The sequence below is a fragment of the Zonotrichia leucophrys genome, chromosome 2 (assembly GCF_028769735.1).
Source record: "Zonotrichia leucophrys gambelii isolate GWCS_2022_RI chromosome 2, RI_Zleu_2.0, whole genome shotgun sequence".
NCBI lineage: Eukaryota > Metazoa > Chordata > Aves > Passeriformes > Passerellidae > Zonotrichia > Zonotrichia leucophrys.
In genome coordinates, this window is record NC_088171.1 from 11,109,534 (window position 1) to 11,130,908 (window position 21,375).

The window sequence follows — 21,375 nt, forward strand, 5'->3', positions numbered from 1 at the left end:
AACATCCAGTATTTTAAGATTCAAACCTTTTATTAATCCCTTTCCCATAGAGAATTTGCTTTTTTTTTTTTAAAGCACTTTCTTGAAAGCTTCTTAAACTACAGTTGTAATATAACAGCAACATGATATATGAACACTTCTGAAATTGATGTTCTTTGACAACTTCCAGAGAAGAGTGGAGGCAATGATTTAAGCAGGAAAGTTCAAACAAACAACAGGAAAAGAAAGCAAACCTGTATCTGTAATAGTGGCATGAGGTGGTTCTGTTCTGCTCTCTTCCAGAGAAGAACTGAGCAGACAAGCCCAGCTGATGCATTCAGCTTTGAGCTAACAAAGCACAGAGCCCTGTGATGCACAGGGGTAAAAAACAGAAGGACCTGACAAAACTAAATTTATTCTTTCCTACAATATTTTGCCTTTAAGAAGTAGTTACACACCACATGTAACTGTAAGAACACAAGTAAAACTGGCCCCTTGCACTTAGGGCTCAAATGCAGGACTAATAACTTGAAACTGGATTCAGCAAAACAATGCTTGGAAATACGCTCATATTTTTCAAGTAAAACATAATGTAAAAACTCTCCACTACTATTTCCAAACAGTTCAATGCCAGCTTATTGGAGAGGGACAAGAGTTTACATTTGTGGAAACAAGAATTTCTATGTAGACTACAGACCAACCAAAAATCCTGTGATTACTTCAATCAGTCTCAGCTGGGTTGCAATGGACTCTTTAAAAAAGCATCTTTTGAAAAAAGTTGGCATTGTATGCTTATTTCTTTGTGAAAATAAACTGCACTCGAAATCCAGCTTTTCTCTTAAATCTTTGAATTATCAGCAATGTCAAGTCTGCTTTGATTCTGTGGAGGAATGGTTGGTTGGCTAAAAAACATGCTTGGAGTAAAATCTCATAGGCGCCTAAAAGACAGAATGAATCCATAAATTTTCCTCTACTCAGATTGTGATTAATAATTCACTCTCTTAAATCAAATAAAATGTCTTCATTTAACTCCTCTGTCTCCATACCATAGTACTGCATAATTTCACTTGCTCTCATTTCCCTTAATGTTCTTTCAGTCAGGTGAACCTGACTACTAAATCACTGAAATAATCAAAAGGAGTACTTTCTACTCCTTTTCATATACCAAAATAAATATGTTCTTCTCCCTTTTATATTCAGAATTTTTCCTCCTTTATTTGGAAACCCTGAAAATAAGCAATATACAGTTAATAATAAAAATAATTTAGACTGAAATTTTTCAAAAAAATATGTTTCAGTCTGTATGAAATGCTAAGCATCATTATTTGTCACAGTCCTGTCACCGTGTTCTAAGTCCTTCTAAGCCTTCTGATGTTTAATTCTTATAACAAACTTTCTCACATGCTTTACTCTAAATAATTATTGTTTTACATTCTTTTCTGGAGAAGGAGAAATTTGATAGACTGTTGGCTTGTCCAGTGTCATTGGAGAGGTGACACCGTCATCTTCCAATCCACTGTCACTTTTGAAAATCTATAAATGTTGGAGTCAGAAATTAAACTGCCCTTCTTTTTCCCTTGGAAATTCCAGTGCCTGTGTTGTTTTATTCCGTGTCCTATAGCGACACAGTCCTTATCAGGACCATCAGGAATGAAATAATTTCTGTCAATCACATAAATTCACAAAAATCCTAGAAAAACACACCCAAAAATTCTACACCTAACACTGATGCTGTGTGACAGAGGTTTGCTAAGAAAAAGCAGTGCCACATTTCCCACAGCAAGTGACTTGTGTAGGGCAATGGCATGTGGAGAAAAACAAATGAAGATAATTGAGATGTTGTCACTGCAGTACAACATCATGATGATACAGGAAAAGGAGATTAACTGCATCTTCCAAACAACAAAACCACACGCAATAGGCTTTAGAAACACCTAGGGGAAATTAAATTGTGAGGAAAAGCATCAGTTTCAGAGGTACACAACTGCTGTAGGAGGGAGATCTTCCAGGCAGACCTGAAAGCTATTGGGCAAAATACATCCAAGCCTGTGGCTTCCTTCTCCTGGCTTAGTGACTGTGAGACATTTTAAGTCCCTTTTCTGCAGCGCTGGACAGTACACAAACACCTTTTTCCAGGTGCAAAATAAACAGTGCACATCAGATAACACCAAACACTGACCCTGCCATGGCAGAAAACACAGGACACCCAACTGGCCAGGCAGTGCTGCTGCCCACAGCACTCCCCAACACTGCCAAGGGCTCTTCCCTCCTCAAGTTCACTATGGAGATTATGTTTTTACTACAGATACATTAAGTGTCTCATTTAATCTTAAAACTGAGACACTTTAGCAAGTTTTATTTCCTTCTGCTTTGTATACATGTGTTTGTTCTTTTAAGTAAGTCCATTCTGACCCAATGGCAACATGAAGTTTCTTCAGGAAATAGTCAGGATGGAGGGAGCCCCAACTCATCATCCTGCACCAGCAGTCATTTAAGGCAAATGAAAACTAAATGAGAATATCAAAATGTCTTATGAGATCTAGGGGATCGTTTGACGGCTTTACTTCCTACTTACCCATATATATCAAAACAGTGAATAAATCTCTACCCAAGAGTGGAGTAGAACATGTGAACTTGGCCCACTGACAACACCAATTAAGATAAGGAAGTTAATTGTGTGCTAAAATACAACTGTGGGGACATCTCTTTGTATTATGTTCCTCTAGGGTGAAAAACCAGAAAGCACTGTCCCACTTTGGAGGGACAGCAAGGAACTGGATGACAGTTCCCTACTGAAGGGGCTGGAGCAGGAATTAGCTGGATTGCCTGGACTGACATCTTGGCTTCCTGTGCACCCACTGGCTCCCACAGCACCATCAATGGTGTGTGTGACAAAGGACACAATAGCAAGGACCCACACACTGCCACTCCTGAGCCATGGGTGGGAGTAAAAGCCATGCAGAATAATGACTACATGAAATCACTGAAGTGTTGCCACAAATAACAAAGTGGTGTTAACAGCCAAATTGTTCACCTCTATGAAGGCTCTAGCAGCACAGTGCAGTAACAAGAATATTTTTTTTCACTTGTGAACATAACTAAACCCAAAAATTGATAGCTTTCAGAGCCAGCACAAGGGTCTGTGAGTTAAGTGCTAATGCTTGTTCAAGTGCAGCTTTACCCGGATGCGTTTGTGAATCGGTAGCATGATGGCTGGAGAATCCATAGTTGGATCGATTCCTAAATTTAAGGAGGTGGCAAAGCAATGAATGGCTTTCCTAAGAAAAAGGCCAGTGTCATGCCAGTGCCCTGTGCACATTCACAGTCACTGTCAAAGCAGCAAAATTCCTACTAACACCATGGTCTACCCCAGCCTTGCAGATGAAGCAGGACTTTACCAGGTAAGCATGATTAGCACTTGTGATTGACTCTTTGCAAGCCATGAAGAATTTCAGGAAAATATATATGCCTGGAACACAGTTATTTTATATGAGAGGCCTAGAAATCACTGCTTCATGGTTATCACAACACACACACCACAGCAGTGCACGGAGTAACACATGTCTAACACAGTAAAGCTCCTAAGACACTTATGTCTACGAGGGCTCACTAGCTCCATATGAAAACAGAGACCTAGACGAACTCAGATTCCTAAACAAGTTCAAGTTTGCAGAGTTGACTGTGACTCTTGGCCAAATGGCACTGCCTAAGGCTGTTTTATGTATGCTCACTCTGTGCAGGTGTCTCCAGCACCTCAGGAAGTCCTGAATCAGGCACCCATCTTCAGGCAACTCTGGAAATCCAGTGAAGCCTTGAGAGCTGTGCAAGTGGTCACTGCTTTGGAATAAACTGAAAAGCTCTTTGGGTTTCAGCAACTGAATTAACTATATCTCTTCACATAAGAACGGAAGCATAAATATAAGGTTAATGGGCAGACAACTTAATGCAGATATATCAATCCACAAATCCTAATCTGCAAGCTGGATTCTGTCTTGACTGAATTTAGCTAGAAATGCAAGACCCTCAGTAAAGTTATTTAAGCAATACCACTGCAAGCTGGATAGCTTTATTTTTAAGTGCATGGAAGGTACAAAACTGTCAGCTGGAAGCAGGCTTCACCTCTTTTTAATTTTTTCCCCCTTCACCTCCTTGTTCCTCCTTTCTTTATTACTTCTTTTTGTAGCTAAATTGCAACACTATGTGCTGATAACATGGCAATAGCTGCACTGCCCTCTCCAACAAAGGACAATTATTTCCTTATTGTCAGCTGACAAGTTGCTTTGATGTATCTCTTAGTCCTAGGTCTGTGCCAAATTTTTGAATCTAAAAATATTTAAAAGCTGAAATGTCTAACTGACAAGAAATTGAAGGCATTCTTAGACAGAGGCTACATTTATTGTTCTAAAACTAACTTACAATGTGTGCCCCCAGGAGAGAGAGCTGTAGGATAAACCAAACAACTCCAGGGCCACTGGGAAGGAAGGCACACAGTGCCTGCAGTGCAGTTTTAAGAAACAGTATTTACCTTCCCTTCACAGTATTTCCTGAGCTTCTATTCAATGGCTGATGGCTCAGCTTTAAAAGTAAACCCAGGTATGAACACACAGTATGTTTTGTAAACATGCTAAATGTCACACCATCCCCATGGAACTCATTACTTAGTGTGGCATTTCACTCTTCCCATCAAATGTATAACTAAGTAATGAATTCACTGGATAATCCAAGGGAGACTTAAAATGCAATACTTCTAACCAAAGACATCCAGGAAACTGGAGCCACTTTCTGCTAGATAAAGCTGGAAAAATGTAATTTCTGATTAGATTTGTTTAATTAAAAGTTTTCCTTCACAGGTGAGCTTACTCTTGGTCTGACTTAATCCACATACTCCAAATTTTCTTTCATTATTACAATCTCAATTTTGCCTTCCAGCATTTCCTTGAAAGGTTTAGCTTTCAATTCAAGCTTAGCATGGATATCACGGGCTTCTTTTTTCTCTCCTTTATCCCAGTGATGGTGGACATCACATTACAGCTCCAGAGCAAATGTGATGTTTGTTTTCCATTTTCCTTTCCACAGCTTCAGTGTCCCATTCTTTTTGGACAATATGTAAAAGAAGACTACCTATTCACAAAGCAAACACCTGCACCAATGGGCTGGTCAAATCACACTTCAGGCAACATTGTGAATTCCAGCAATTTCTCATTTTGACAGTGGCACCCAGCTCTTCAAACACCTCCACAGGCTCCACCTCCTCTGCTCCAACACTGGTTAAGCTCTGAGGCCCTCAGTCCTGTTTTTCCTTTCTACCTTCTGTTGTTCACCTCTGACTGAGACATCTTTCCTCACCCATTTGTCAGATTTTAGACCAAGACTTTCATGTTTCCTCCTATGCTCTTATGTTCTGCAGATGGTCTCCAGGAACAGCAACAGATATTTCCTCAGAAATCTTCAAATTCTTTGAAAAACATACCATCTCTAATGTGTACTAAAAATACCCTCCACCCAAAAAACATCACACCAAGTGCTGAAACCACTACCTGCACTACTAACAGATTTCATCATGTATTCATTAGTGAAAAGGGAAGGAAGGTATTTTCTGCTCTGTGTTTAATATTATATGGTCTTGGTACAGGATAGAAAACAGAGATGCCATCAAAGGCCAGAGCATTATAAAATGGTAACTGGACTCTCAGGCATGGTGGCAAAACCAAGCCAGTAACCATTATACTTAAGTGATGGCCTCAAAGGGTACTTCTCAGAGGCTTTCAATACCTTCCTTTTTATCCAAACTAAGCTCTGCAGGCATCCACCAATTCAAAACCAACCTCTTTTTTAAGCCCAAGACTTACTAGGCACTTGTCTGTATTCTATAGTTTCTCATCTGTGAAACATCTGTCTCACTGTTTCAGGGATGTGCCCCCGTGCTGTGCAATGCACGTCCCTTTCAAAGAGATCCATGTTCTCACCACACTTACACTCTTTGAAATGCCCCATCATGGTTATCCCTTGGTAAGATCTTTGAGAATTAGGAAGGCAGATGTGATAGGAATACTTGTTAGTATTAATAAAATGAATACATGAGAGTATTTTTTCAGAATCAAATTTTGTTTAAATATTTCCTTGCAATCTTTGCAATCCAAATAATGTGCGTGGAAGAAAAAATGAAATTGTAATCACCAAGTTTACTTGGACTGCCTTAAGACTTAGCAGCAGGAATAGCTGAAAGCAAAGGCATACACACATACACATAGAAAGTATGCAAATATATGCACAGAGAGCAGATATTAATATATGTGTCATGCTAATAGGAGAGGCTATGGAAATTGGTTCCTGTAATTCTATAGAAAATTGGTTTTTTGTAAGGCAAAGGGATCTTCTGCACAAATATATTATCTTCTCTGCCCTGCATAGCTTGAAATGTTCCCAGGCTGGTGCTGTGGGGCTCCAGCAGCAGGAGGTGCAGGGATCTGTCTCCAGGCATGTGAAAGCAGCAGCAGGTGCCTTTTAAGCACCACATCTCACAGATTTATTAACCATAATAAATAAAGCACTGATGACTGGTCCACATGGTTGCACTACAAATAGAGCTACACTGGTGGTACCAGTGATGGGAAATTACAGAAAGCAATCTAGTGGAGACACAGCACTTGATTAAGAGAGAATGAACCACCCATGTCTGAGCTGTTAGAAGCAATGCTTAATTGATACAGCATTGTCTGTGAATGAATAATCAAATTTCCCAGCAAAACACTGGAAACGAATTGGGTAAAACCACAGCTTATGGGGAATACAGGTAATTAAGGGTTTTTTTTCTTATAGGGAGGGTTTCTCTTTATAATGTCCATGCAGTTGTCCACATTATCTTACCCAGAACTAAATTATCAAATCAACATAAAATTCAGAAAATTATTCTGAAATAAATCCCTGTTTAAGTGGTTACTTCAGCTCTTGGCTGTCATGGCTCCTCTACAGAGGCAGTAAGAGAAAGGTCACCACACAAGAGGGACTGGGATGTATGTACCGATACAAAGGTCTGGATTCACTATTATTTTTAGATGTCTGAAATATGGGCACACAAAGAAAAGAAAAATTGCTCTGCACACAGAAAATCTCCAGCTACAAACTCACATCCTGAGAAAGCATCTTGAGGAAACAAAGCTGTACTTTGTCTCCCTGACTTAAAGCAGGTGGGGATTTAATGGGAAAGAAAAGGGGGCTCCCCCATCGCTTCTCCTATTAACACTGCCAAATGCAGCACATCCGTTCCGGATTTCGGGATGTTCGACAGCCTGGCTGGAACAGTACAAATGTCCTTTGCATATGTGCAGTCTGTGCAGCATCTGGATGTGTCAGACCTGCTGTGCATGCACTGCAGAGTCAGCCTGCAGATGTGCAGTGGATCTGGCACGTCCCCTGTGTGTCACTGCAGGTTTGCTGTTCAGCATGTCACAATACACACCCTGGGATTGTCCTGTCAGAAACGGGGAGCTTAAGAGCCAACTCCTACATCACCTGGAGGAGTATCAACCACATGGTTGCCTGGCTTTACCCTTCATTAAAAATCCCACTCCTGAAAAATAACAGTTCTCCCTTTCTAAAATGACAGCATCCCAATAGGCATGACAAAAAGATGATATGTGTATGTCTGTTCATATATTCTACAGACCTTTTACTGGCTACATTTATCACATGGTTTAATATCACTAATACTGTTAAACCTGAAATTGCAATTTACTTTTAATCCCTTCCATTTTGCAAAAATCTCAGGCAGAGGAAGTTAACCATGTCAGACTGAGGCAACCTGACCTACAGCAGCCCTGTGTACTAGAAGAAATACAAACACAGTCAGAATCCAATATAGACCTCCTCTATAGAATTATAGCAAATTGGTTTGAAAAGGACTAGAGAAGGTTTCTGAAACAGATATCCCTTTTACAGGTATGCCTTGTTCCAACAGAAGTGTAAATCTTATTTTCCCTCCAGCCATCTCTTACAACATGTCTGGACAGCCTGTGCAAGTGTGGGCAAGCACACAGGCTAGAGTGTTATGGCCTCCATGTGCCCACATGGTTGGCAAGAGAAAATCTGGTGTTTTAAAGAGCTGTGGATCCTCTGCAGCCTTGCTATAAATGTAGAGATAAAACAGAATGCCTGCCACCAGCCATAGGTCCTGCCAGAGGGATGGGTACCTGGGAAGGCCACAGTTCCACAGGCATGGCTGGAGTCATGCCTTGCCTTGCAGGGATGTAACCCTGAGGAATGTTCTTCCTTCAGCTTGCTCTACCAACCTGATGCCTGCTCCTGCAAGTCAGGCAGAAATCTCTACTGGAAAATAACATAGAACTAAGGGTGCTTAGACTTTTACAGCTTCCTCCAGAATCTGGTGAGCTTGGGCCTGTTTAGAGCACTGTAAAAAGGCAGTGCCAAAAAGGGAATTAAAAAGTGTTTCACCACCTTATTGTGTGCAATCTCCTCCAAAGTATCCAAGCCAGATAAGTGTGAATACGTTCAAATGTTTCTAAGAAGAGCTATTCCTTCTCCCTTCCCATCACTCTCAGGCAGAGAAAGTCAGCAACGGCCTTGCAGATGCCATCCTTTGGTTGTCCTGCCTCGCAGCCGGCAGCCCCATGTCCATCCTACTGATGTAGGCTCTACCAGAGGCTTCCAGCTGAGGCACAGTTATATACAGATACGGACTGGAAAAGATACATTCATGGTGCTCACCAAAACGAAAATAAAAGAGAGGCCGGTTTCCTGCAGTGCTGGCTGCTCTCTCTCTAGCGGCCGCTTCCCGGATGTCACAGACACCAATGTTGGCAGTGCGGAGCATTCTTCTGGCAGCCCCTTCACTGTGTTGCAGTCTACACCGAACCGCGGCAGCTCCATTCGCTGCTGTAACAAGTTGAAAAAAACTAATTAATTCACGTTTAGTTTTTTTACATTTGTTACAGCAACGAGTGGAGCTGCTGCCCCCATGCAGAAGAGCACACACGCACACGCACGCACAGACACCACAGGACACCCACGGAGCCAACGCGGGTCGATGTTCCACTCTGCCAACATGGGCGCTACGAGTGTTAGCAAAGGTGCAGCGGGAGGACTGCGGGTCCCAGCAGAGGGGAAATGCCTTTGGATTTCCTAGAGTTTGTTTCCTTTAGTGTGCAGTCACAGAATGCAAATTCCTACCTTTTCCCAATGCCTCCCATCCCAGCAGAAGTCATGTCCGTTTCCAAACTGGTTTAAAATGTCTCTAAAACCTCTATTCCCTTATACCACCAAGATCCAAGTCCATCACTGCTTATAAATTCTCACATTCCCCATCAAAACTGTTTACAAATTTTTTTAAAATGCCTAATTGGTCATGTGTGTTATTATTGAGATATTAACAGAGGCTTTTAAAATGCAGCATCTCTTTTGTCATCCTGCTTCTTGGAAAGGATTCATCTCCCCCTTCCTAGTGAGCGGGGATTTAAAGCCAGATGAATAAGGTCTTAGAAGGAATATATCAAATCGAACCTTTTCAGGTTTTGTTCAAGGTAACACAACAAAACAAACAAAAAGTACAAAGACAGCAGAAGACCCAAGCACAAATAGTATCCGTTTATGGAGGAAAATACTTTAATACAGCAGAAGTAGTGTCTTCCACTATAATAAAATAATCCATTTAGCCATCAGCTAAATGATTGACCTTAATATATTTAAAAGAAAACAGCGGACAATATTGCAATAGTTTGCTTTTCTTGATGCTATTACCTTCACATCCATATTTCACATTTCTTGTGAGGGATTTTCCAGCAACTGGGTGAGCAGAAAATGTTCATTCCATCTTGTTCCATCCTCAAAACAGCTCTAAGTCAGCTACATTCTCAACCACGACTTCTTCAAGTTATTGAATGGACCTCACCACAGGACTGGCTCAAAGAGATCCCTCTGCTTCTCCTTACACTGCAAAACTTCAGTATCACAGTAGAGACCTTGACAGGTAAATCTGTGAGGGTTCTCCATGTTCTCTCTTTCATCATTACATGCATATGAACCCCCAGCACTTTCAGCCATGGATATAGTTTGACCAGAGGACTGTGAGCTTTCTGGAGAAGCAGCTCTATTTGCTTGTGTGAAGAAAGTAGAGTAACAACTAAAAAAATAAACAGATTCTGGTACCAACTGTGCCACTGCACTGAGGATTGCTGTGAGGCTCTCCATAACCCAGCAAATCTAAGCAGGTCTCATAAGAACCAGCTGTGAAGATTCATGTGTGTTTGATAGTCAGGTTGGACAAATAAATACGCAGAAATTTAATATACTGCACCTCTGGCATTGTAATTCTGTTGATTTGATTTGCTTCAATCTCTAAGCCTCCCAATGGTTTGGGAATGTCACAGACACCCTCAAACCAGGCTGTATCACTTCAGAAAACAGAGGTGTAATCAGTCTGTAACACTGATCTCTGTTGTGGAGTTCCTACCCATGGAGCAGACCAAGTGAAATCCAAAGGCACAAAATCAGCATTCTGCTATGGAGCTAGACAATAGATATACAAACCTGATGAAGAGAGAACAAGGCAGTGCCTTCACACATCAGCAGTTTAAATAAAACCCCATCAATTCCACTAAAAAGGAAGGATTTTGTAAAAGAAGGAGAAACTAGTGCTGAGGCCTGCAACAAAATCAAGGCTCAGAGAACAGCCAAGCCTAAGTGGAGCCTCTGTAAGGTCAGTGAGACCAGGAATGCACAGGCACACTCCTCTGAGACCAAGACAGAAGAGAGGTCAACACCAATGCCTACAGCTACACATTGAACTTTACTCCCAAGAGTAAAACAACTCTGGAAAGTTCTTATAAACATGTATGAAATCAATTCAACTAAGCAATCCATTATTAAATTTAGTTTGAAGGCGCATTTACACCTTTTGGGCAAGTGCATGCAGCCACTCCCTTAATACTAAAACCAGGTATGTGTAAAAGGTCAGCTGCCCACATGCCTCAGGACAAGCTGAACTCCAAGGATATTGAGTCTTCAAAAGTGAGAGGTGGACAGGAAACCCAGAAATGGAGGAAGTTACAAAGATCCAAGGTTCTCTTCCACTCTTGCATACTTCTGTTCAGAAAACTTCACATGGCTGAGATGTTAATGAGTTGGGACATCACGTTTTCCTTTGGATTCTTGCATGTCTTCCAACAAAAAATGCCTCTCTAACAAGCCTAGGCTGAATTAATTTTCCAGACATGACTGCCAAACCCACACCAACGTATGTAAAAAATGTACACACACATCAAAGCAGACATATATATAAAAATACACACAAAATGGGTGGAATAAGCTTATTCTGCATAACAATATCTTTGTTTCTGCCACATCTGTTTCTTCAGAGATGCAGATTTCTACTGCAACTATCAGTAGTGGCAACTATCAGTACACTTGACATCTTCATATATCACAAGCACAGATACACATACCGGGAGGCTGTGGCAGGTAGGCCCCAATTAATTTTGATCTCTTCTTTTCATATCCCTTCTGTGTGATGTCACCTGCCAAGAAAAGAAAAGGATAATCAATAAGATGTGGATAAAGACAGTGTATAGCTTCTTAATGGCAGCACCATCAGCTTAGCCACCATTGCACTGTTCATCTGTCCTGACAATCAGAATTAAAATGAAAAGCACAGAATGATCATTCTACCCAGAAAAAAAACTCAATTTAGGCCAGAGCCATTCTGGCGAGAAAATACCCAACCTTGACTTATTTCAGCACCAAAGTCCATCATGGAGTTTTAAAACCATTTTGATGTGCTGCACAACAAGCTTTCAAAAGCTGCAATGACCTTCATTAGGTTAATAAACAATGGATTATATAGAATGTGTGGGCTTGTGGTGGCTGGCAAAACACATCACTGATTAGCATTTTCTATCATTAATGGGACTTTTCTAATCGAGCATGTAAGGCACAAAAGACTTGAAACTGCTGCTATATCATTTCTGCAATAAAAATGTTTTAGCTAATTTCTCAGCAGTACTGAGGAACAAAACAAAAGCAAAACAGAGCTACAACAGATTCACTAGAAAATAGTACACTAAAGACTCTTTGTCTGGATTTCCACTTAAGTATCAAAAAAATATTTGGAGGCAAATATCTGTATTTCCTAAATTCAATTAAAACGACACTTCACTGAGCCACAAGCTTCCCAGGTAAGCTACTTTTTTTTAATATAAAAATTAAAAAACAGTTTTCTGTTAAAGTTTTCCAGCAAAAAATTATGCATAATTAGTCATGTAGAACAAAACATATTCTTTTAGTGTTCTTACATTTTGGCAGAAGTTTGGCACCAAAGCAGAGATACAGTCCTGACTGTGGAGCTAAATATCAAATTCAATATATGCATACATGCTTGTGTTCGATATAAGCTACTCCAGAAACTAAAAATTCAAATATTTTTAAAATAACACCATATTCCCTGCCCTTTCAATAGGCCTATCTGTTATTGTGAGACTCATCATGCAGCTAAAGCCCACTTGCAACACTGCACTTCTATACTGGTAAAGGCTGAGGGCTTAGGAGGGTGGAAACCACAAAAAAGAAAAGGAGCTTTGACTGTGGTGTCCAGCTGGACATGGCAACGTGAGGTTGGTTGTGCTGCTCCATCCCTGTGCTCAACCCTTCCCTGAGGACACCGTTTGCCAAGGGAACAACACACTCATTCCAATCCCAGCTGCTCTGGCAAATGGGTGCTAAATTAGCACCAAAGTCTGCTGGTCTGAAATCAATAACTACACAAAAACATCTTTAATTGCTATGCCGTGCTGAAACACCTTTTCTTGGGAATGGTTCCAGTAAGCAATAAGGAGGCAAAATTCTGCAAATCTCTCTCTGGCAGTGTCCTGAGCCAACCTCTCGCCCCTGCTTCAAAAACAGTCCTTAAAATAACACCTATAGTCTTCACTACCATATCTCAAACTGTTTTACAAAAGAAGTCAGCTAAAATATCTGGGTTTTTAAATGAGGAGAGTGAGACTGGAGCACTTCAAATGATAACATTCCCGTATTTACGCAGGGAAGAAGTGGCAGACTTGGCAAGAGGTCCTAAGCCTTTAAAGTTCAAACCCACTGACTTTTCAAGCACATTTCTTCCCATTTTGAACACTTCTGGCATGTGTTCAAGCTAGTGAAACAAGCCTCCTCTCCGTTGTAATCACCAGCTTCTCACAAACCAGACAGTAACAATAGATACCACCTCATTAAAATGTTCTAATGACAAATGTGTTTCCTTTTATGTGAAAATTATAAAATGTGAGGAATTTTTTCTTTCAAACTGTTGCTAAACAAATTACTATTGACTTCCTGTGCTCATCAACAGCAAAGTCTCACACATTCCAGACATAGCCTGAGTAAAAATTTTACTTTTTTATTTTACTATTGCTCTTTTAGGAGAGCAGAGGTACCCTGTGGAGAATCACAGCTCCTCTGTGGTATGTGCAAGCTGGAAATGACATTTTAGATCTGAAACCATTAACAACAGGTGCTTGAATATTGGTTACTCTTCCACTCACATGGCAGTACATAACACATGCCAATCAATACCTCAAGCTATGCATTCCAGACATGGCTCATGCAACTTGCACCCATTCCTGCCTCTAAGTTTCTTCCACTAGTTTATAAACCTATATTGTCTTAATGGAATGAAATGACAGAAACCAGTCAGTGGTCTGGGGAAGGTGGGAAAGGTAAAAGTGTTATCTCTTCTCTGTAATAATCTTTTATTCAAATTGGTATCCACAATCAGTCTTTTGAAGTTCACTATTAAAGAACTACTCTGAGCAAAAACAATCGCAACTCCTTCCCCAGACCACTGACATCACCAAAAAAATCACAAATATATTTTGGAAATATTTCAGTTTCCAGGAGCAAACTGAAAATTAATTTGGAATTATCATTAAACTTTCTATAATCATGCACATCATTTCCTAAGTCACCAAGTATAAAAAACATGCAAAAGCAAAATATAAAATCTCTACAATTTTCATTGTAGCATCACTTTCACCATTTTGAGGTGGAAGGAAGTCAAGTGTATCACATACTCTGGGGAAGTACTATGCTTTATTTATCATGATTAATGCTATTCATATTCATTTGTGTTTTTTCAGGTAGACTGACTTTAGATTACAAACAACAGCTCACTAACCATTAAAATATTATGACATATGCAAATCTACTGCAATTCAAAGCTATATTGAACTCATTGTGTAAGCTCTAAAGATGTACTAAGCGTAGCCCACCAAAGGTTAGGTGAGCCTAAACTCTGTTCTTATCATAAACCACTATTCACTCAGTTTTCTCAACATAATACTAAGACCTTTGGATTATGTTCTTCCTTTCTTTGCAAAGGAATGTGATAATTTTACATCTATCATCTGAGGAGCAAACTCCTTTCCAGTTAGGTCCACCTAGTTCATGTTCTTCCTCAGTGCAATTCTGCATTTAATTTTGGCTTTTTTAGAGTATCAATAAGATAAGTAGAACTACACTTGGTTGCCCTCGGAAGAAAGGATTTGTGGTACCTTTCTGTTTTTAACAAACTCTTCTCTTGAAAAGCCAGCAGACTCAAGGAGGGAACAGGGTCTCACCCACAATGTCCTTTGAGCAGACAGAATGTGATGGGTTTTCTACCCACTCTCCAAAGCCTCTGCAAATTTAGACGTCCTTGCACAGGGGACAAGGCTGGCAATGGGTTTAAGGAAAAGGCTATGGGTGAATGGATGATGACGAGACTCCAGCACTAAGGACATGAGGGAGCAGAAGGAGCAGCAGGGCACTCTGAGGATGCGTGTCCCTGGGACAAGGCACCATCACATAAAGCCACACAGCTGAAAGGTGGCATCTCCACTTAGCAGCTCCCTGCAGCCTCTGCTCTGCCTGCCTGTCTTCTGCCATGGCTCTCATCCCCTGGCCTTGGCTCTGCTCCCAAATGCTCTGTCCAGCTCTGGTATATCCCACAGCTGGTCCCCAGCCCCTGCTCTCCTCATTCCCTTCCTCCCAGGCTGCACTCACTTCACAGCACCCAAGGATCTCGGCCTCCTGTTTGCATCAGCACTCTCCAGGTTTTTTTCCCCTGGACATGTTGCTCTTTTCTTCCTCACCTCCACTGGTGATCCAACAGGTTTCCACCTTGGGAAGCCACAGGTGTATTCCCGGGGGGGTTCTGTGCCCAAGGGCCAGCAGGGGAGAGGGAAGCACAAGCCTGAGAGACCTGAATGCACTAACAGTGAGCAAATGCTACCCTGCTTTTTCCCATGTTTAAAATTGGCTGTCCAAGGGCTGCTGAACAACAGGCATGCAGTACACTGACCCTCTCACCAAAACAAGTTCATTTCTATTGAAAGAAGTCTTGGAGAGTCTCTCCAGGCACAAGAGGGAAAATGCCACGTTTGCAATGAAAAGGACAGCATGAACTAAAGACCATCCACCCCTCCAAGGAGCAAGGTAGCCCAGTTGAGCTGAGTACAGGACCAGGGCTCTGGCAGTCTGTAATCCCAGTGCCATCTCCTTTATTTGTGATTTGTGCCCCATTCCTGCTGCTTCCCCAGCTGCAGATGGCAATGCTCTCCGACACCAGCGCCCGCAGACACCAAGTCCTCTGTAGCTATATTTAGCAAAGCCACAAAGCTGGAGTGTAAGTTCATTCGACTGTGCTCATCACAACTGTTACTGTTCGCATTAGACACTGTGTTTTCTTTGAACATTTACTGGCTTTTCCTCCTTCCTTCCCAAGTGCTGGATTTCTGCATTACAGAGACAATGGTATACAGCTGGGACAGGCAGGTCAGAGCAATTTAACTACAGCACAAACCTGTCACGAGTGAGAAAGGAACACCAGGTAACAGAGAGCCCCTGGGGACACTCCACACTGGGCAAGAGACTTTGAGAAGCAAGAAATGCCTGTAAATGTTGAAGTCATTCCCATTATCCTATGTTCTTTCTGGGCCTCCCCATGAATCAACTCCATCCATTTGTATGTCGTGTCCTACACTGAATCACACCTTAAACCAAAAATGAAAAGGCACAACATTGTAATCAGCAAATTATTCACTTCTTTGTGTTTTGTTAAAGGGAAGGTTATTAAATGTGAAAATATGAAGGTTATTAAACATGAAAATACCTGTGCACTTCCACTCTTGCTTAAAGCATTTGCACTTTCAAAGCTGAGAATGGTTAGAAAGAGCAGTACCACAGAAAAATAAGGTGCAGTTCTGCTTTCATGAAAGCAAAATTCTTAGAGTTGATATAGTACAAAAGTTTCATTTTCAGCTGAAATACCTATTAGCTGATCTATTATCACTTCTGAAAACAAACACATGCAGTCCTGAAGAACTGCTACCATGATATATGAAGTAAATTTATTCAAAATCATTGCATTATACAGAGAGGAGGAAAAAGAAATAACAAACCCCAATACAAGCTAAATGTCACATCTTTTTTCCTGGAAGATGCAAAAAATTCTTACTGATCTCAGCCTTTCACAACACAGCATAGGTAAAAAGCTCATGACAAAACCAAGGACAAAAATCACCTGATTTAGTGCAGTGAAAACACAATTTTATACTCCATGATCTCGAAGCTTGACTGATGCTGCTGTTCTCACTACACATACATGTTTTGAAAATTACATTTCAGGCTGGGACTTTGAATTAGTTTAAGGCACTTATGGAAAAATCCAGCACGGTAAATAATGCAATCAATAACTCCTCTCAAGCACACACTAAGACAGAGCTCACTGGTGAGTGCCTTTCCTTTGCCCATGATTTTCTGCCCTCTAAAGATTCAATTTTCTGTACGGCTTGTTTATTGCTGATGACTCAAATTCAGTGTCAGCATCTTGGCAAGAGGGATTTGAATGAAACAAAGCTCCTCATAAAGAGAACTGTGAGTCATTTACTTCTCCCACTCATGATGCAGACAGTCTCCCTGTCTGGTCTCCCAAAAATATGCCAAGAGACAAAAGATTTCATTTTGGAGGGTGCAAGTACAGAGATACCAGAGCTCCACAAATATATCACGTAGCACATACAAGAACACAAAAATATATATCAGGAGTAATTTTCTTTTCCAATGTCTTTTTAAAATGATCTTCAACTACAGCAACATCTTAGAAAACTGCTCAGAACCGGGATGAAGAAACAAATGGCAAACTATGGCAGTGGGCAGAAAAATTACTGGGATCCCACACTTTCACTGCAACCAGTGCCATAAATTAGAGAACTGCTCAAGTGTCTTTAAGGAGATTATGCTGTACCTTAAACCCTTTTTCTTTTTTTAAAGGTGACAATTTTACCCACCTATATCTGAATTCCCTTTTTCCCCCAAGGGTACATTTTGTTCCTGTTTGTTGCAAGCAAAGCAGAAAATGGCTGAATTTCAGTGAAAGATAAGGCAAAGTGTTCCATGTGTACGAACAATGTGAAGCTTATAATGTTTCCTAAAGAGGGATCTAATTCAAGAGAAAATATTTAAACAGATTATGCTATTAACAGAGAAGGTAAACTATTTTAACAGGGCTTAAATAAGACATTCAAGGTCTTGTGAATTTGGAAAGTATTCCTATTCAAAATAAATACTTTCTTCCCATTCTTTTGATAGAGAAATTAAGTATTTGCTGCATAACCTGCCAAGTGCAGAGTGTTAATTCCAATTCTACTGTTTTAAAGAAGTATGTAAGCAGCAAATAAATTTGTATGGAAGCCATTTTTTAGTATCTCCACCTTGAATCCCAGAAGACCCTTAATGAGTTTCCCCACTCACTTTCTGATCCTAAAGTCTTCAGCACATTTTTCCAACACCAAAAATTCTCCTGGGCTTTAAAAATAAGGTAAAAACCTCCGAGGGTGAGGGGGAAATCCCCTAGAAGGAACCCCGAAATACCAAATTTAAGCCAATTAAAACAATCCCAGGGATTTTGTGACTCAGCCTTTCTCTGGGCTGGCTGTGCTGGGGTGGCAGTGTCTGCCAGAGGGGTGGCACGGGGCCAGGAGCTGGGCAAGCTGCTGAGAGCCCTTGGAAGCCCCTTGGAGCTGTGTGGTCCTGGGGCATCCCGGAGCTCCCCCGGGACGGGGAATTTGCACTGCACTACTTTTATGGCCTGGATTATTGTAAAGTAAACAGAGGCTGGTGGAGCAGTGAAGGTTTCCATTCTCAGTGTCAAGGGTTTATTTCATTATTTAAAGCTTTAACGAACACTTTATATAATGAAAGCAATCCTTGCCATTTTTGGAATTTTATGACTGTTAGGACCCTTCATAATGTTGTTTTCCTTCCTTTATTGCTTTATAAGGCTTATAGGGCACCCTTGAAGTGTATATCCTTTCTGCAGCTGCTGGAAGCTCATCTTTCATCTCTCCACTGGCTTTCCTGTTGCCTATGAGGCATTTGCCTGTTCTAGTTATTCTCCCTGTCTCTAACAAACGGTGCAGAGTCAGATCTTGCTCAAGATAAAAATAAAATACAATTCTGAAATCTATGCCTAAGGAAATATTCCTGATAAATGTTATTTAATAGGCAGGCTTTATATTTCAAGTTAGAAATGTTCCCTACAGAAAGATAATTACAGCAGTAATTCCACTTATCATTATTTAGAATTTACAGTTCAGAACAAATCAGACATTTCCATAAATGCCGTGCTGCGCTCTGCAAATTTGTGTCCCGATTTTTTCCCAGCCCTGAAAATGCCTTGGAAAGAAAAATACAGCAGGAGAAGGAGGAGGAATCCTAAAGGAGGGACATATGATAGATGTATGAAACAAAATTCAGAGTACATATCCAAACAAGTCTGTGTGCATATTTGCTCCTCTGGGTAGAAAAATATGTTTGAGGCTTTTCACAAGGAAAAACATGCAATATCTAAGTAGAACGGTAGAATTCATTAACAGCAAAATTTCTTATTTTTGTCACTTCTCCAGGAAGTAACCTATGAAAATAATTCCCCTGTATGAAACCTTGTGCTTTTAACCATATTTTTACTACTTTTGACATTACTAAGTTGGACCAAAAAAGTGAAAATGGGTTAGTCTTCTTGCAAGGGAACATAAATCTTCCAAAAATCAATAGATTTCTAAATCCTTCATCCATAATTTTGCTCCCAGTACATTGATGCATCACAGTATGACTACAGATCTCATCCCAAATTACAACAATTCAGAACAGAAAACTGGAACTCCTGTTTTCATATGCTGGAAAAAAAAAAAAATTACTGCTTTTACCTGATGTATTGCAGCATTCTCCCTATTGACTTGGGATCTCCATAAAGCTTTGTATTAGGTATTAGTTATGGTAGTCAATAATAGAAGTGATTTTATCTACAGTATCTAAAATAATGTTATTTTATCCTAATGTGGGTTAAAGACATTATGTTGATTTTAAAAATAGGTATTTAGAGCAGCTGTACTGTAGAATTAGAATGCCAAAATGTCCAAATCTCTTCCCACAGTTTTTGTAAAAATAGAACCTCTTCTGGGGAAAGAAAACTAAAAAACCTCTTCATGCAAATGCAAACTTCCACATACTTTGACAGCTGGACGCAAAGAGGGAAAAGCACAGATATATTAACTACCATGGGAAAGCTGAGGCAGGAATACTCCCTTTTTAAACAATTTGAAGACCATGAATGGTTGTGGAAGTTTTAAATAGTTGTGAACAGGGACTGGAATTACCATGACAACTATGCTGAGTGACCATAATGTTTTTAAAAATGTATCACTTGGGAGATCATTAAGCCCAATAACCTGGTCTGCAATTTTAGTGCACCATGCTTCACTACATGACACGCACGACTTGGAAGAATTTTTTTTACTTATGAAGAGAACACAAACATCTTCCATGGCAATATTCACATTCCTATTCCTGAAATGATGGTGTTTAGTTTACTAAATTCAGTAAATGAGTTATTTCTTGTACTATCACCAACTTTGTTGCAAGCAGTCAAGGATCATAAATGCCTGTTGTCCATAACATCCTGATAATGGATCCATCATCTGCTTTTCTACTCCCAGCAGCTGAGAACCAATCCTCTCCTAAGCTCAAAGTGCCCAAGGGTAATAATTGTAAACAATGCAATGCTCAAGGAAGCCTCCAAATATCTCCAAGCTCTGATAAGCAATTCTCTCAACAATCTAATCCACACCCCTACTGCCTTCATTCTAGTCCCCTAGTACTAGAACCTCCAGTTCTTTTTTCAAGCTTTCCAAAAAGAGTAAAATAATTTGTTTCCTTCCAAAAAAGCCCCCAAAAATATAGAAAGACATTAATTTCAAAAGCATCCAAAAGGAACAACCTCCTCAATTGCATAGTCCAACATCCTGCTAGGCAAGAACATCAGACCAGAGTGAACAGCCTGGCTCTGAGTGATGGGAATTCTAGCAACAACACTGAATAGCTCCTCACATCCTCTCTGTCTCAGCAGATTTTTAACTGTTCTGTGCAAAATAAAACTGCCTCATTTAGAGTTCCCTTCTTAGAACTGAAAGATGGTCATGGATGGATTTACCTAAGCAAGATGTTGTTTCAGATCTGGAGGAGAAAGGAAATCTAGTTTTATATGTTTTTACATGTACCCTTATACATAAAGGCATCTTCTCCAGCTTTATTTTTGTGAGACAGGCTGGACATGGTCCAAAGCATAGATTAAGTCACATAAATTTAGCAATGGCCACACCTCCTTCTACAGTATTTCCTCTTGGTTTTCAATTAGGTTCCTGCTATGATGGCTGCAATGGACCCTTGTGTTATTTCACCTGAGAACATGGTTTGACGAAGCAGAAGAGCACTTGCAAGCTAGGCACAGCAGGAGGTTGCATTCAGGTACATTTTATGATCTAATCAACATCTTCTGATGCACATTCCACAGTCCAAATAATCCTAAGCAGGTGCAAAATTGTGTTACTCTGTTCTACTTTCTCACACAGTTGAAAAGTAACTCCGATATTACTGCTAGACAGAGAAAACACCACAACCAGGAACTTCTGAACTCTAATACCATAGTACATAAATGCTGGTGCCATCTTTCCAAGGAAATTAGTTCATAATTTTGTGCCTCAGTACTTCACTTTATCACATGAGGCACCAGCCCCAAAGCAGAACCATCTGCATTTCAGTTCTGTCCCACTGAAGGCCAGTGCTGAGAGAGAGACCACAGAGGCTGCCCGGGGCGTGATCAGAGCAACCTGGAATGTGAAGAAGCACATTGTGGAGGGAAGGACCATGGCTTTGTTCACAAACCTCACTGCTCACTTTCACTTGAGGAGAAAGTGACCTCCCATTTTACCAATCTTATCCTTTAAGAGGTCTTAGAAGGTGTCAGACAAGTACATGGCAATGTCTGGGTCACTGAGTCCCATGTACTCATGAAGAGCTTTT

General features: G+C 40.5%; 1 protein-coding gene across 6 annotated transcripts in view; it reads right to left on the reverse strand.

Annotated features, from left to right (window-relative positions):
• The window catches only part of DIP2C (disco interacting protein 2 homolog C), a 313,216-nt gene that overhangs the window by 136,024 nt on the left and 155,817 nt on the right, over positions 1–21,375 (reverse strand). For 4 of the 6 annotated variants that reach the window (XM_064703926.1, XM_064703927.1, XM_064703925.1 and 1 more), the window contains exons 2-3: positions 11,436–11,507; positions 8,704–8,871 (exon numbers count right to left, since the gene is read on the reverse strand). In XM_064703926.1, the coding sequence (XP_064559996.1) occupies positions 8,704–8,871; positions 11,436–11,507 (240 nt within the window). The remainder of the gene's footprint in view (positions 1–8,703; positions 8,872–11,435; positions 11,508–21,375) is intronic. The other 2 variants (XM_064703928.1, XM_064703929.1) reach the window with 1 other exon arrangement.